Consider the following 16355-nt stretch of genomic DNA (forward strand, 5'->3'; position numbering starts at 1 on the left):
GCCAGGGCTAACCACTTCCTCATGCATAAGGGCTTGAGAGGTCTGTCTGCTCTGGGACAGTCTAGAGGACTGCATCAGCACTGCTTTTTGCTGTCTGTTTATCTTCCCTGCTGGCTGACACCTTTGAGTTTATAAGGAGTTGTGATGCGACTACATCAACATTGGTTCTAGGCCGCTGGTCTGGTTGTTGCTCGGCTGCTTTCTGGAGGCATAGGACTTTCCACACCTTTCAGCTCGGATGTGTGAAGTCAATGTTCTCTGCTGTTTCCTGACATCTTAAGAGGTGTCCTTCAACCAACTCAGAGTGCTGTTGCCACATCAGGGTCTTCATTTCCCTGTATTCTCCCAGGAGCAATTCACTTTCCTGGGTCCAACAGGGCATGAAAGCTTTTCTGAAACCCCGGGAAACCATTGTGGTGGCTGCCAGTTTGAGGGGTCAAATGAAACAGCTGTAGTTTTCAGGAAGGGTGGGTATAGTTAGTGATCAAAACAAAAATGGATCTCATGCAGAAATTGGCTGGTACCACTTTGGACAATAGAGTCAAAACACTACATATTGCTTCACTTGCTCTGGTCTACCCAACGGCAGAGTATTGCTCTTCAACCCAGCTTAGGAGCTACCATTCGAACGTGATAGATATCCACCTCCAGGAAATTATGAGGGTTATTTCTGGAACATTGAGACCAACACAGCTTTAGTGGCTTCCTGTGCTAGCACACACTGAACCTCCTGATGTCTGCAGGGAAAACATCTTCAAAAAATCAGATGACAGCTAACAATGCACTCCCATTGACATAGGGCTTCAAAAGAAAATCCAGGCACCGTTCTGAAGTCCTGTGCCCTGACGGGAATGCACTCCACAACCTACAAACTAACGACAGCCCCATCCCTCAATGGCAAACCTCCTGTTTGACTGCAAACATTAACAACTGGAGTCCCAGGTTTCAACCTTCCATGGAAAAGCTGGACAATCCTCAACCACTTGAGGACAGGGTAGGGAGGATGTGGCCACTTGCTCCAGAAGTGGAAAATGAAGAAAAGTACATGTTGTGACTGTGACCATCCAATTCAGAGCATCGCCCACATACTGAACTACTGCCCTGAGAGATCAATTCCTGATGGCATCACAACTATTCACACTGCGTCAGCTGAAGTCATTGAATGGATTGATAACCTCAACATTGATCTATAACTCCTTCCCCAGCCAGATGAACATATACCTCTTAAAGATGGCTGCATTTACTGAATTTCAATACTACTTTCAATTGTGTGCATGTTGCAGTTGGAAGATACCTGGAAGGTGGGAAAAAGAATTACATCCAGATTTTCATCCCAGCTCCAGAATTCATCATGCAAGAATGATATGGATGCAAACCCTACAAACTCTATGACAGAGTCTACTGTACAATCACATACATTTTTAATTCTGCACATAACAGCCAGTCAGATAACCAAAAAGAAAACAAAAGCTAAATTAAGCTTCACATTTGTCCTTACTATAAGCTTTTCTTTTCATAAGACATCATCACTATTGTCAATACATCAGTAATTACATTGTTATTGGACCTTGACAATCTTCTTATTGACTGGCAATTATATTGTATAGCAATTACTTTGTTAAGACAACTGCTTGTTAAAATAGGTGATGGGCATTGGTTCGCCAATAGTATAAATGGGCACAGCTGTAACATCTCAGTGTGAAAGGGTCTAGGGGAGTTTGCTTCACTGTCTTTGGGAATGAATCAGCTTGAACTCATTCTTCAACAACAAACGCTTAGTGTGAGTAACAACTATACTGGGAAATTTACAATACATTAAGCTTTGGGCAAGCCAGAAATGTGTGGCAACGATGCCCCTCTTCAGAAGCTGCGCATTTTAACCGAGGTCAAAACAAAACCTGTGTTTCAGATGTTTAGCTGTAAATGGAGGTCTAACAAAGCTCTTTTTAACTTTCCAAACAATAGTGCTGCAGATCCTGTAAGTCTCAAACTTCCCTTTTAGGCACAAAAAGTGAAATGCGGCCATAGGCAGAGGAAATAGAGAATAAAATTCAAAATAAGAGGATTGAAATTGTGGAGCTACAAATGAGAGGGTTAAAGTGTTAAGTAGGTAGAGAGTCTGAAAGATGAAGTTTCAAATAAGGATCTTCACAGAATAAACAATTCTTTGTTTCTCTCCATTTCAGCATTATCACATTCCTGGTTCTGAAACAGAAACAACAAGGTCGAAGCATCAATCAATTTCAGTCCTATCATATCACATACTATGTCAAAGTACTGAACAGATCTCAGGCTCTTGGACATATGATCTCATGGCGAGAATTCCTCCACATACACTGTATCAAACATTAGACCACACTCAGAAGCTTACTACACGGGTGCTGTGCTGCTGACTCCATTTCGCAATCACAATTGCATTTTACAGAATCAGCAGGGAAATTTCAACTGCAGTAATCAAACAGCTGTTCAATCTGGAAAATAAAACCTCCTTACACGTACGTTATTTATGCCACCAGTAAATATAACCTTTTAGTCAAACTCAGCAATCAACTTTTACAGGAGAAGGACTTTCTGATAGATTACTGCTCAATCCAGAAAGTAAAATATTAGTGGACTTATCAAACATTGCACTTTTGGCTTTGCCAGAAAGCTACTATTTAGACTATTGCTGAAAAAAGAGACATGTCAAAGCTTTAGGCCCAGCTCTCACAAACATCTTTGTTGGGTTCCATGAGAAACTTGTCTTCAATGGAATGAGAACTAACCTCTTAACCCTTTTACATTTCTGACATGTGGATGATATGTTTGCTATATTTAAATCTGTAGCTGCATGTAATAATTTCCTTACATGTCTTAATGGGCTCCATTCTGCACTCAAATTCATCTTTGAAAAGCAGCAGTCAAATGAACTCCCCTTCCTGGAAGTACTAGTTGAGAAATCTGCCTGGGGTTCTCCACTATGGTCTACTGCAAGCCTACCTTCATTGGTCAAATACGTGTTGGGATTCTTACAGTTCCACACGCTATGAGATTGGTCTTATTGGCAACCTTGTAAATAGGGCCCAGTCTATTTGCTCACCATGCAAGCCTGATGCTGAAATAGGGCGCATCAAAGGCATCCTGCGAAATAATGACTACCATAATCAGATCATTTCACTTTGTATATCACGCAACTCATGAACAGGCTGAAGGTCACCACTTTTGGCCCTGAAAAGCAACCAGTCTACCTCAGATTACCCTGGAAGGGCAAAAGATCTCAAAAATTTGAGCTACCTGAAGCTAGCTGTTTCATGCTGTTACCATACAATAGCAACATGAATGATATTCAACATTATCAGGATGCTGCCATCAAGCCAAAAAGATGTTCTGTCTTTCACACAAGTGAGTAATGTGATGTATTAATTTCAGTGCCAGTGTGAATCTAGGTATGTAGGGCGGATGGTGTCAAACAGCATATCCCAGCTGCTATTCACAGCGGGCAGGGTACAGACCGTACCTAACCAGCCAGTGCTTGCAAAACTCAAAACCCTGTGTCCAATATTAGATGTGATTCTGCGATTGGACAACATTTTCTAAATAATCCTTACACTGACGACTAATTTAAGATAATCAGTTGGATTTGCAGTGTGGCGCATTTGCATGTACTGGAAGCTACATATATTAATACACAGGGCCCTGTTCTTTGCAGACAGAAAGAACATGTACACACATTGTGCCTGTTTCAGCTAAACAAAATAAGTGACTGTCATTGGCTGACTCATTCCTCAGGGCAATGTCTCGACCAATCAGAGTCAAGCTACCTGCTGTAATTTTCAAACAATGGTTGGCAGTTAACTATCAGTCATCATCACTGGTGCATTCTCCATGGCAACGCATCTATCAGTCAGAGTCCATTTGCCAACCATTGTTTGGAGTCATACTGAGCACAAAGGAAGATGATTATGGTTATTGGAGGCCAATCATCTCAACTCCAGGACATTGCTGCAGGAGTTCCTCAGAGTAGTGTCCGAGACCCAACCATCTTCAAGCTGCTTCACCAATGGTCACCTCTCTCTCATGATCAGGTGGGGGTGTGAATTGGGCCCTGGGTTAGGAAAAGCGGATTTTTAAAAAATTTTTCATTTGGCCAAGAGTATGTCACCTGATTGCCTTCGTAATGTGAATGCCTCCTGCCTTCATGGTAAAAAAGCCACCTTCATTTATGAATGTTGGCCATTTGGACCAGGCACTTTGAAATGTATCCCAGCAGGATGCTGTGATTTCAGGAAGGGTAGGGGGTTGGGGTGGTACAGGGAGAGGATGGTGAAGATTAGGGTGGCACCTCTAATAACTACAGATTAATTACAATGTAGAACTTGCTACCATGTGGGGTAATTGAAGTGAATGGCATCAATACCTTTGAGGGGAAAGAACTTGAGGGTAAGTGAATAGAAAGATAGGCTGAGGGTTTGATGAAATAGGGTAGGAGAAGGCTGGTATGGAGCATGGACCCGATGGGCTGAATGACCTCTTTCAGTGTTTTTATTTCTGCGTACTATGTTTTCTGATGATTGCACAATGTTCAGTACCATTCTCAACTCCTTAGATGCTGAAACCCCTGTGCCTGCATGGAGCAAGACCTGAATAACATGCCGGCTTGGACTGATAAGTGCCAAGTAACATTCACACTACACAGTGCCAAATAATGATTGTCTCCAATAAGGGAGACACCTCTCCTTGACATTCAATGGCATTACTACTGTCAAATTCCCCACCGTCAACATCCTGGGACTCACCATTGACCAGAAACTCAACTGGATCAGCCATAGACAAACAGTGGATATTAGAGCAGGTAAGTAGTTGGCTATTCTGTGCCTCACCTCCGGACTCTCCAAAGCCCGTCCACCATCGACAAGGCACTAGTTAGGTGTGTGATGGAATTCTCCACTTGCCTGGATGAGTGCAGCTCCAACAACACTCAGGAAGGCTAACACCATCTAGGACAAAGCAGCGCGTTGGTTCAGCACCCTGTCCACCATCTTCAGAATTAACTCTCTCAGCCACGGCTGCAATGTGTACCATCTGCAAGATGCACTGCAGCACCTCCCCAAGGCTTCTTCGAAAGCACCTTCCAAACCGGCGACCTAAGGATGAGGGCAGCAGGCATATGACAGCACAAGCACTTGCAAGCTCCTCCAAGTCACATACCATACTGACATGGAAATATGTCACTGTTTCTTCATTGTTGCTGGGTCAAAATCCTGGAACTTCCACTCTAACAACATTGCAAGAGTGCCTTCCCAAAACACACTACAGCAGTTCAGGAAGACTGCTTACCACAACTATCTCCAGGGCAATTATGGATGGGCAATAAATGCTGAATTTGCCAGCGATGCCCCGATCCAATGAATGAATAAGAAAAGACCTGTCAGCATCTATCATAGCCACAAAGTAAATTGCAAACAAACTGCTAGTTCTGCCTTTAGGACCTAAAAAATGTGGACCTTTTGGGAGTAAGACTAGGAAAGGAAACTAACAGTATGTGTTACTGTACCTGGCAGGAAAGGAATATATCGCTGCTTGGGATCCTTCTGGCCTCCTTCCACTGGGAATGTATCCAACAGCTGCATCTGAGAGAGACAGTGAGTAAAATTAGAGAAAGTACTTTCAAATAGTAAAATCTCAAAACGTTTTTAATGAATAGGAAATCAATTTACTTAAAATATTTAAAGACTGGAAGCTTTTCTACGAGAACCACATGAATTTGCTTGCAATGCAACATGAGCAGATGTGCTGTTTTAACTCATTCTCTTTGCTGTAACTAGAACTTTCAATGGATCTGGCTATGATATCATTTATCTTACCATCTACAGCATTAATATATTGCACATTGTGACATCAATCCATACTTTCATTCAACCAAAACGTCACATACAGAATTCTTTCAATATAAACTGAGGTTTGTCTTGATTATTTTTAAGCAAATCACAGGGAACCAAATATTTGGTAATTATAAAGAAATCCATAAAGCTTTTGCTACATAAAAGTCAGTTCCACAACCAGAGTTACATCGAAGAAAGTTACTGCGTGAAAATCATTCAGAAGCAGGGGGACAGCTAAGAAAAAATAATTAAGCCAAAGAAAGGAACGTAAAATGTTCATTTCCACTGCCTGGTGGAAACAAAATAGAATGGGACTTAAAAATAAAGTAGCTCTATTTGCCTCTCAATTCCTGCCCCACCACTAGTTTAACCCTGCTTGTTTTTGCCAGCAGGTGAGGTATCCACCTGACTCAGACAGGAAGGAGTCTTATATGTGAATCAGAGCCCTGTAATATAGCATGGACCCGGATGGCACTTTCAAATTACACTGAGCGAGGTGTCTGCTGTGTGTACTCCATTTTGTAAAATCTGTCCAGAACAAAGCAGTGGTATTAAGAAGTAAGTTTCCACTGTCTTCCTGGGAAAACAAGGCTTTCCCTTGGGCCACAACTGAAAATCTGGCCCACTGCTGCCCCAGGCTCTGTTGAATCCCTACCCCGCAATTTACAAAGTGCTGGTGGTCGGCCTCAGGGCACCTGAGCTTCAGCTGGCAGTTGGCCAGCTGCCAGCCAAATGGCTGTAATTGAGGACATCCAGTTAATATCAGTTAGGCCTGCCAGAGGTTCCTGGGTGGTTGGCTGTGATTCCACTGGCTTCTAGCCCAGCAGTTGAAATCTCGCTTGCGCGTAAGAAGACAAAAGGAAGAAAAATGAAGAAAGTGGGAGAGTATGAAGAAAGGAAGAAACAAAATAAAACCTGGAAAGATAAAAGAACAAAAAATTGAAAAGCAAAATGAAAGAAAAATAATAAACAGCTTACACTAACTGGTGTCATTAAAAGGAGCGCAGTCTTCACTATGCTGGGGTTATTCATACTGGCCTTTTTTTTTTGCCTTTATCCCTGAGTATAATGACCTCCTATAAATGAAGTATATGCAGCTCCAACAGAATTAGACTTTTATTTCAACAGAGTAATTTTAACGGGCTTATTGGGTATAAGAAATTAGGAGAAAGATTAAAATCTGCCCACTACAACTTATACACTTAGGTTCACACTTAACTCTTCCACTTTGAATGATATGCTTCAAAGAGTACCTTGAAATTGGACAGAAACTATGCGATAGGCCCAGCCAAGCAGTTTGCAGACAAAATAGTAGGGTGAATTTTGGCTTATGAAAATTGTGATGGAACTCCTAAAAATGGGTTTGGATGCCAGACGCCAGGATTGCTCAGCCACCATAAGCTCCGCACACTTGCCATGCATGAGTAACAAAAGTTGCCTTCATTTGAGGAAAGAACAATCCCAGGACTGTTCACGAAAGCTCCAAAACATGCTACCGTATCCTTTAAGATGTAAATGAATCATTAGAACTGAATGCTACTTTTTTAACATTATCACAAATAGTCTCCATTGAAACAAGAGGATAATTGTATGGATCCGTTATTCCATTGCATGACCACACAGTAAATGGATCTACTTCCAAAAAGCCTGCAGTGACAAAATAACAAGAGGCCAACACTGAAAAATCCATTCCAAATAAAATAAGAGCATCTGCTTAAAGTACTGCTGGTGTTTCTAATTAACAGTTGCATGGACACGTGTTTAGTGTTGATGGACAATTCGGAGCAGTGTTTGACAGCTGATGTCTGGCTCATAGCGAAGACTTCCATATATTTACTCTCCAGACACAGATTTGAATATCTGGCAAAGATTTGGAACTTTACACAAACACTGTCTCACAAACCTGGAAGAGCAATTACATACATCATTTTTAATAATGATATGCAACAGCCTTATTGGCAAAAAAAACTGGTCAATTGTACACCTGTTTAATATTGCAAATTTAAAGAATCTGTCAAAAATAAAACCCAACCTTCTGCCAAGTTCCATTTATTCTGATTTAACTTCTTTAACTGCAGTGTACCCACAAGCTCAGACACAAATGGGCTCAAGGTCTAGACTGTCCACCTCTTGTTGGTCAAAATATATGGGAACTGAGAAGCATTATCAAGAACTTGCAGTGTTGGCACGTATGATGTTGTTCATTTTCATTTTAAGTTTGTTTTTAAAACATTGCAGAAATAATCATGCAAAATAATATTATTTCTTTCCTGTCGTATGAATAGTATAAGCTTCACCATCAGAACTGCGTTTGAGAATCAGTCACAAAGAATTAATTAATAAATCAATTGATATCATTAATTTCAAATTTCTTTTGGCTTTTTTGCTGATTTTTCTTTGATTATTATCTGATCTTTAAATTTTAACAGGGTAACTACTCAGGAGAAATTACCATGCCCGACAGCACAGATCAATAAAGTAAAATAGACTGGTGAAATAATACCATTACTGTTACACTTATCCAGATGACCATTTCTACTGATATTCATTCAGCTTGTTTAAACCATCAGGTTTTACATCCTCCCAGTCTAAACCCAGGGGTGCTATCACTCAAATCAACCTACACTAGGATCATTCATAATATATTTTTTTAACATTTGTTTTCAAAGGAGGAATTAATGACAAGACTCCCTTTGAAAGTTATCAAAACACACATGCAAAAATTACATATATCCTAATACCAGCCTAACCATTTTAATTTTATGCAAAAAAATGATAGCTCTGCAGACAAATGTAACAAATGGTATGCTACTGGATTGTACAGAACAGGGAGGTCCAGGTTCAATCCCCTTTCTTTGTTGAGTTTTCTCAGTTTGGGCAGCTAAATGCTTGTCTTCTTTGATTTCAGTGCCTTCGTCAAGGCACTTAATATCCATAATCTACTAATTGCTAATGCCTTACTGCAGAACTAGCATAATCTGCCCACAAACAAATGAAGATACCCGTGCATCCTACGCACTTTAAAATATACAAAATAAACTACCTTCATACATGCTAGTGAGTTTTCTAATACAGCAGAGCAATTTATATACCACTATGCCTCATTGTAACACAAAACTTTCTAATAAAATTTTTTACTAATCTGATTGATCATTTCCTCAAAGAATCTAATGTACTAGATGATAGCAGTGTTGCAGATGTTATTTACTTTGATTTAAAGAAAGCCTTCAGTAAAGTGTTGCATCAAAAGCTACTGTGTATGATCTCATCACGTGGGTTTCCTGATCAGCTTATATACGAGACAGGAAACTGGTCATAATCTTGTAGGTCCAATCAGAACCTCAATAGAAGCATGTCTGCAAGAGGCCAAGTCTTAAGAGGACTCTGCAGAGCTGGGTGTTAGGATCATTGCTATCCTTCACTTCAACAAATTATATTGATGGTGACATTAATGGAACTATTCATAAGTTTACAGATGACATAAACATGTGTACAAGAATTGGGAATGTATGTAAATGAACAACATGTGGGTCAATTTAGACAGAGGGCTGTTTTAGGCCTTTGTGCACAACACATGCCCTTTGTTGTGAATAACTGCAGTGTTACCTATTGGGATCTGTGAAAGTATAGACATGTGCATACAATGCAGAGGTCTCCATTAGCAGTCACAGACTATGAACCAATCCTGGGCCCTTAAAAAATTAACACACTTTCAAGGTGTCAGTCCCCTTGTAAAAAGGTGGGGGGTGGTTGGAATCTTTCCATAATTATTCTCACATGCTTCTAAAGTTCCGGCCAGGGACTGTCCTTCACCTCAATAATCCCCACTGTGGCAGCCCCCCATGATGCACCCATAAAACCAGTTTTAAGTAGAAGAATAAACCTCTTGCAACTCCAGATAATGCAGTGGCATCAGTGACAAAGGCTTTCAGCTGAAGATTCCAGAACTTAGAAATAATGCACCCTCAGTGAAACACTTGGATGTCTTATAAATGATGCCTTTATAAAAAGCATTGCACTAACACCATTAATAAGTATACTGCAATATAACAGCTAAAACACATGGCAAAGCAAATCAATGTAATCATGTTCATTGTTCAATGTTCATTGGTCACATTATAACTTTCAGTTCCATTTCTACAGCAGCAATATGACAACTCACCACCTAATTTAGTTCTTAAGCCTTGGGCTGGATTTTCACTACTGAGGTGGGCAATTCAAGACAGGAAATTTCCCAACTCGACAGACATGCCTCAATATTAAGGGCACTGTCAAAAGCAATTTTTGTTTCAGGGAGGCAAGGACGAGATCAGGTTAGGCCCACTGAGCCCAGAAGCAACCAGGTTGTGAGTGCAGGATGAAGGCTTGCTACCTTTACTCGTTTCCTGCACCAGGAATCCCAGATTGGGACCCACCCGCCATTTCTAAATGCCTCTACAGTCAGCCTGACTCCATGAAATCATGAGTCTTTGTGTTTGATTTAACTCAGAATCAAGGGTGTGTGATGCTGTGCACATGGTCACAGTTTACATGTATCCACACGAGATATGTGCATTTGCAATTATTATTTGTTTTATCAGCATCAGCTATTACAAGAGAAATAGGATAGTAGCTTGGGGAGGGAAGGAGGAAATTGACAAGAATGAAGATACAGAGCAATGTACAGGATTAGGAGCATTGTCAACAGAAATACATAATTCAGTGTACAAAGTGCTGGAAGGATGGAAATTGGGTTGATATCCGGAAAGCAGATTTCTGTAGAATCAGCTGCTTTAGTAGCTTGGGAATCTTCTGCATCACTGTTGCTCAGCAAACCTGTCTAACACGTGCAAATTCTAACGAAAGCAGCACTTTTGAGAGGAATCACTCAAGATTATATTTTCATACTTTTTAAGAAAAGACCAGCGTACAATTTCAGATGAAACTTTTAAAAGTGCTACTGCCACACTATAATCAGGAGTGAGCTTCCATCCTGACTCAAGGAGCTCATTTCAATGGCTGCTGTATCAAGCAAAATGGCTGCCTAGTCTTTCTGTAAAAATCAGCAATTAACATAAAACTTTAACTGCTGTGCAAATCATTTTGTACCATTATTGATCATCAGTTTGCTATCTGGTCAAGTTTATTGGCCATTGGCAGCATATGAACTAGGGCCAGACAAATAATCCTGTTCAGATGCTTTTGGTGAGACCCAGAATGAATAATCAGTAAGCTTAATTATATCCCTAAAATGCAGAATACAGTGTAAATAATATATTGATCTTGAACAAATTCACAAAAACAAACTAGCAAATTTAACAAGTGAACTGATAAGAAATATAGAATAGGTTGTTAGTTTACAAGTATTGTTAGGAACAATGTATAATCTTAAATTGAATTTATATACATATATATATATATATATGTATGTATGTAATGTATTTATGTTAAGAAAGGTAAAATTGGTTTCAGTTTCATTTAGGTTTTGTTTATGAACCGTGGTGCCTAGGAGTCTGGATAGACTTGTCATTAAAAGGTTTCAGGTCTTTTGGGTTTGTTGCTATATATACATTTTTAATGAGGCCTTACAACCCCTGAAGTTAAAGAGGTGGGTTAAAAGGGGTCGAAAGTTCAGTGATTCTGGGAAAAAAACACAAGGCAGGGATTTTTCATGCTCGCTGGTGTAGGACGTGTTCGGTGGTGTGAGCAGACAATATGGTGTGATTGGTTTCATGACAGTGTGAAACCAATTTATGATCATCTGCTCAGCATGCCAATGGCAGGCCATCAGACGTTGGGAACCTCATTGTAATGCATCAGCATATCATTATTAGGCCTGCCCGCCGGAACTGTCTCCTCCCTACCTCCACCATCCGCGCTGGATCGCCCGCCCATATCGGCGGGAAAACATGCCAACGTTTCACAACAACACACAAGCGATATGCACCTGGCGTGCTGCACTTCACTGGGGACTTCAATGTTTGTTTGCCTACCTTGCTCACAGTCATCAGCTCAGGCTTCACAGGCAGCACCACATCACTTTTAGGGGGGCTCATGGCAGGCCTTTATCTACCAGATCAGCCAATTGTGGTTGTCTTTTAATTGGCTGCAGGGCTAGGACTTGCTTGGCGTAGGGAGAGACGTGGCCTCAGGCAAGGGAAAGGGCTGCAGGCCGAGAGCTGTACTGCAGAAGGAGAATAACCCAGGGTGTGTGTGGGCACATGTTGAGGCCTCAAGATGGGGAGGGCTGAGGAGCCAGAGGAGATGAGGCCAGATGGACATGTGAGGGTGTGTGTATGAGAATGGGTGGTGATGTCCCTTGAGCTGGCAGTGAATGTGTGATGAGCTTGAGTGTGTGAGTTTAGAGCGATGTGATGGTTGTCAAACTCTGGCTGCATGGATGAGATCATTCAACCTCTATCTGCATTGGATGACCAACCGCTTTTGTGCAGCATTGGCACTGATCACTACTGCCATCGCCTCCCCAGCCTGGTTGGTCATGCCACTGCCCATCCTGTGGCCAGAGCGAGGGTAGAGGACATCACGGCGGGCCTCCATGGCGTCCGAAAGGCATTCCAGTGATACATCAAATACAATATTTAGTAAAACAAGAAAAGTGAACTATATTTCACCAGACAAAAAGGTTGGATAGATTTCAATACAAACACAAGACAACAATTCAAATTACTACTATTCCTTTATCTCTAGCAATATATTTACAGACACACAAACCTGAGGGCTGCAGTCTTTCTGCCTTATGTGGACATATTCCCTGCAGTACTCATGAGCTGGAATAACAGGGATGTGTGCGCGCAGCTGAACTTTAAATATGGTGCCTGGCTTGACGAAGCTGTGAGGTGATGGCAAGGTGAGCAAATGAGAGCCCACCTGTCATCGAAACAGCGTATTTCCTGGGAATGCATAACTAATGCAGAGGGTTTGGAATGATACAGCGGGAGAAGCCGCCATTGCGGCTGGCAGGTAAAACATTGTTTTATCTGCCCGCTACCACACTTAGTGCGGAAAAAGCTATACCGTTGTCCAGCGTCAGTGATCCAGTAACACAGACACAGAAAAGACAGGAGTTGAGAGAGGTCAGAGTGTATGTCAGAGAGAGAAAACAGGGATTTTAAGCTCTCTGAGAAGAAAGACTACAAGGCTATTGGGACAGTAGTTAACTGAATAATCAGTTACGTGACTCAGTAAGTGACCAGTTTAGCAGAAGTGCTACTGGAAAACTGAGTTTAGGGAACTCATTTGTTTGCTCTGCAGTTGAAGAAACAGTGAGTTTAGAGTTCAATTTTTGGGTGCCTTGGGGAGAGATACCAGTTGGGTGAGAAGCATCAAATGAATGGTCAGGAATTCACTGGAAGAAAAATCGTTTGCAACTGTACCAGTTCCAAGCAAGAAGCTTTTGTGTCAAGCTAGTGGCAACTCTTCACCACCCCCACCCCTGAGGATAGCACCCCCCCAGTTTCTTTTCACCCTTTTAAGAACACAAATCTGCCCACTCCCACTCGACTGCCCACACCAACTGTATTATGGCATGGACAGTGCATTATCAGGGTCAAGTGGCTTATTAACAAGATCAATTGACCCTTGTTTATTTAAATATGGTGGACAGGTTGCCAATTTCAGCACCCACCCACTGACTGCATTATGGGGGTGAGCGGAAAGATGGTGCCCTGTTTTACCCACCCCCTCCCCTGGCGAAAACACACCTGGCAGGGGCACATAAAATTCAGCCCAAGGGCTTGGGGAATATAATAGTGTGTCTATTGCATTGGTTAAAGCGCAGAAAATGGATCATATTCTCGTTGGTAGGTTGTTACTAGTGTGGTGTCACGAAGAGAATGCCGGGGCCTCAGCTGCTTACAATCAACATTAATGCCTTAGATGACCAAGTGTAAGGCATCCAAGTTTGCTGACGATATAAGGCTAGGAGGAAACACAAGCCATGAGGAGGACACAAGGGCCCAAATTTTCATCCCCAATTCACGATTCCGGAGATTTCCTGGCTCGGCGAACCTGACCTTTTAAAATGGCCACCTGCAGGTGGGATTTTCAGTTGGTTGTGGAGGGGGTGCTGAAACAGGAGTAAGTGCAGGCGATCACTGCCTCTGTGACCCGGCGCTGTGTTTAAATAAATAAAAAGCTATAAAACAAAAAAATCCCTCTAGCCCTCATCACCTCCCCCACAACACAGTCCCTATGCCCCATTCATGCTAAACTATGCCAACCCCTGCCCCCCCACCCAAGCCCCCCACCTATGCCCCCAATCCATGGCTCCCAAACACTTATGCCAACTTAGTGCCCCTCTATTTGCCCCACACCCCTTTGCTAACTTAATGCTGCTCTACCCACTCTCCATGGCCCCTCACACCTATACCAACTTAGTGCCAATCTGTGCCCTCCCACCCTTTGCCCTTACCCCTTCAAGCCAACTCAAAGAGTTTCCTCGGTCAGTTCTTTGACAGCTTTGACACTTCCTGGATAGCCTTTACTGACTTGACAGGTTTGACAGCTGGACACCTCCTGGACAGCTGCACAGTTCCAATGAGTTTGTGCATAAAAAGTGCATAATCCTGGTAATTTCTAACAATCCCAAAGAGTGCCTTAAACTCATCCAAAGGGCGATTTGCCTCTCCCATAGATATCCTGGAACATTATGCAAAGCAGTACCTTATCTGTCCAAAGGGATACCCTGGCTATCCATAAGAATCCACCAAGTTCAGACCTCCTCTTACCTGTTCTAATCTGCACACTCTGGACTCCACACTCATGTTCTTCCAAAATCCCACTTCAGTGGAGGCAGCTGGTGATTTAAAGGGCCAGCTGCCTCCACGAATTGTGCATGCACGAACCCAGCCTGACTACAGACCCACCCTGACTACAGACCCACCCCTGCAAAGACAGGAAAGACTGGGTACAGGACCAGGATTTAGAAATTTCAGTCACATTCAGGATTTTGCCGTGACGGAGAGCGGAAATCTAGGCCAAGGTGACTGAAAGGGGAAAGAATCAGTTTAAGTAAGTAGGCAAGATGGCAGATCAAAATAGAATTTTTTAAAATTAATTTTATGGGATGTGGGCATCACAAGCTGGGCCAGCATTTATTGCCCATCCCAGTTGCCCTTGAGAAAGTGGTGGTGAGCTGTCTTCTTGAACAGTGGCAGTCCCTGTGGTGTAGGTACACCCACAGTGCTGTTAGGGTGGGAGTTCCAGGATTTTGACCCAGTGACAGTGAAAAAATGGTGATATATTTCCAAGTCAGGATGGTGAGTAGCTTGGAGGGGAACTTCCAGTTGCTGGTGTTCCCATGTGTCTGCTGTCCTTGTCCTTCTAGGTGGTAGTGGTTGTGGGTTTGGAAGGTGGGGAAATGTGAGGGTATTCACTTTGGTAGGAAGAGTAGAAAATAGATTTCATTTTTAATGGTGGGAAACTATTAAACACTGATGTTCAGAGGTATTTGGATGTTTCTGTTCACAAAACACAAAGTTACATGCATGTACAGCAAGCAATCAGGAATGCAAAAGGGATGAAAGCCTTTAATGCAATACTATTTGAGTGCAAATATTTCTTTTATTTGATGAGGAAAAATTAAATAGAATGGGATTATACCCTCTAGAGTTAGAAGAATGAGAAGTGATCTCAATGGAACATGTAAGATTCTGAGAGAACTTGATAGGGGAGCTGCTGAGATGATGGCCAGAATTTGAGCCCCGCTGGCATCAGGCATAAGGGTGGACATAGGGTGGGGGGAACAATATGGCAAGGATTTACCCCTTTGTTACAGCAGTTTGCGATCATTCGCTCTGCCCGTCAATGGTGGGCTGCGTTACCTGCCGCCACTTCAGGAAGACACACTTCAGGAAAATCATTTTAATACATAAACATCTAATTATAAGCCCTGCTGCCAGAGTCATCCCCCCGCCCCATATCAAATTTACCACACACATCGGCGTGACTTCAGAATGACGTGTTTCACAGCTGCCTTTAAGAGGCATGCACCCGGCAACCTGAACTTTGAGGGGACTCAAAGGTGAGTGCACACAACCTCACACAGCATTCACGAGGATTGCCCATAGGACATCAAGGAAGAAGCACCGTGCATTCATGGTGGGCACAGGCAAGTCGCTTTCGCACAGCTGGCAGTGCGGTGCTGGAACAAGGGCTCCAGTGCGGGTCAGGCCTGGGGGTGGTTGGGGGGTGGGGGGGATGGTGCACAAGGCAGCACAGACTGAAGGAAGTACGCAAGCACATGACGGGAGAAGTGAGGGTAAGGGAAGCAGACACACGCTTGGCAAAGCTTGTCAAAAGTGAGCATTCTTCCACAGCTGAGACCATTCAACTGCAGCTCAACGGATATACTTGAAGTCAGACCTCTGAATCTTTTCTGCCCACTCAAGCAACACAAAAGCATGAAAGTGCCACCAAATGCTCCAGAGTTTTTCACCCCTTAGGTGCAGACTGCAAATTAATGTGTGTTTTAGGGGGCAGCAGAGCAACTGGCCG

The 16355-nt window shown here is 42.5% G+C and overlaps 1 protein-coding gene across 3 annotated transcripts in view; it reads right to left on the minus strand.

Annotated features, from left to right (window-relative positions):
* sh3pxd2b (SH3 and PX domains 2B) overlaps positions 1–16355 on the minus strand; it is a 306057-nt gene that overhangs the window by 218450 nt on the left and 71252 nt on the right. For all 3 annotated transcript variants that reach the window (XM_041193213.1, XM_041193214.1, XM_041193212.1), the window contains exon 3: positions 5534–5609. In XM_041193213.1, coding sequence (XP_041049147.1) covers positions 5534–5609 — 76 coding nt within the window. The remainder of the gene's footprint in view (positions 1–5533; positions 5610–16355) is intronic.

This window comes from Carcharodon carcharias, chromosome 8 (assembly GCF_017639515.1).
Source record: "Carcharodon carcharias isolate sCarCar2 chromosome 8, sCarCar2.pri, whole genome shotgun sequence".
Classification (NCBI taxonomy): domain Eukaryota; kingdom Metazoa; phylum Chordata; class Chondrichthyes; order Lamniformes; family Lamnidae; genus Carcharodon; species Carcharodon carcharias.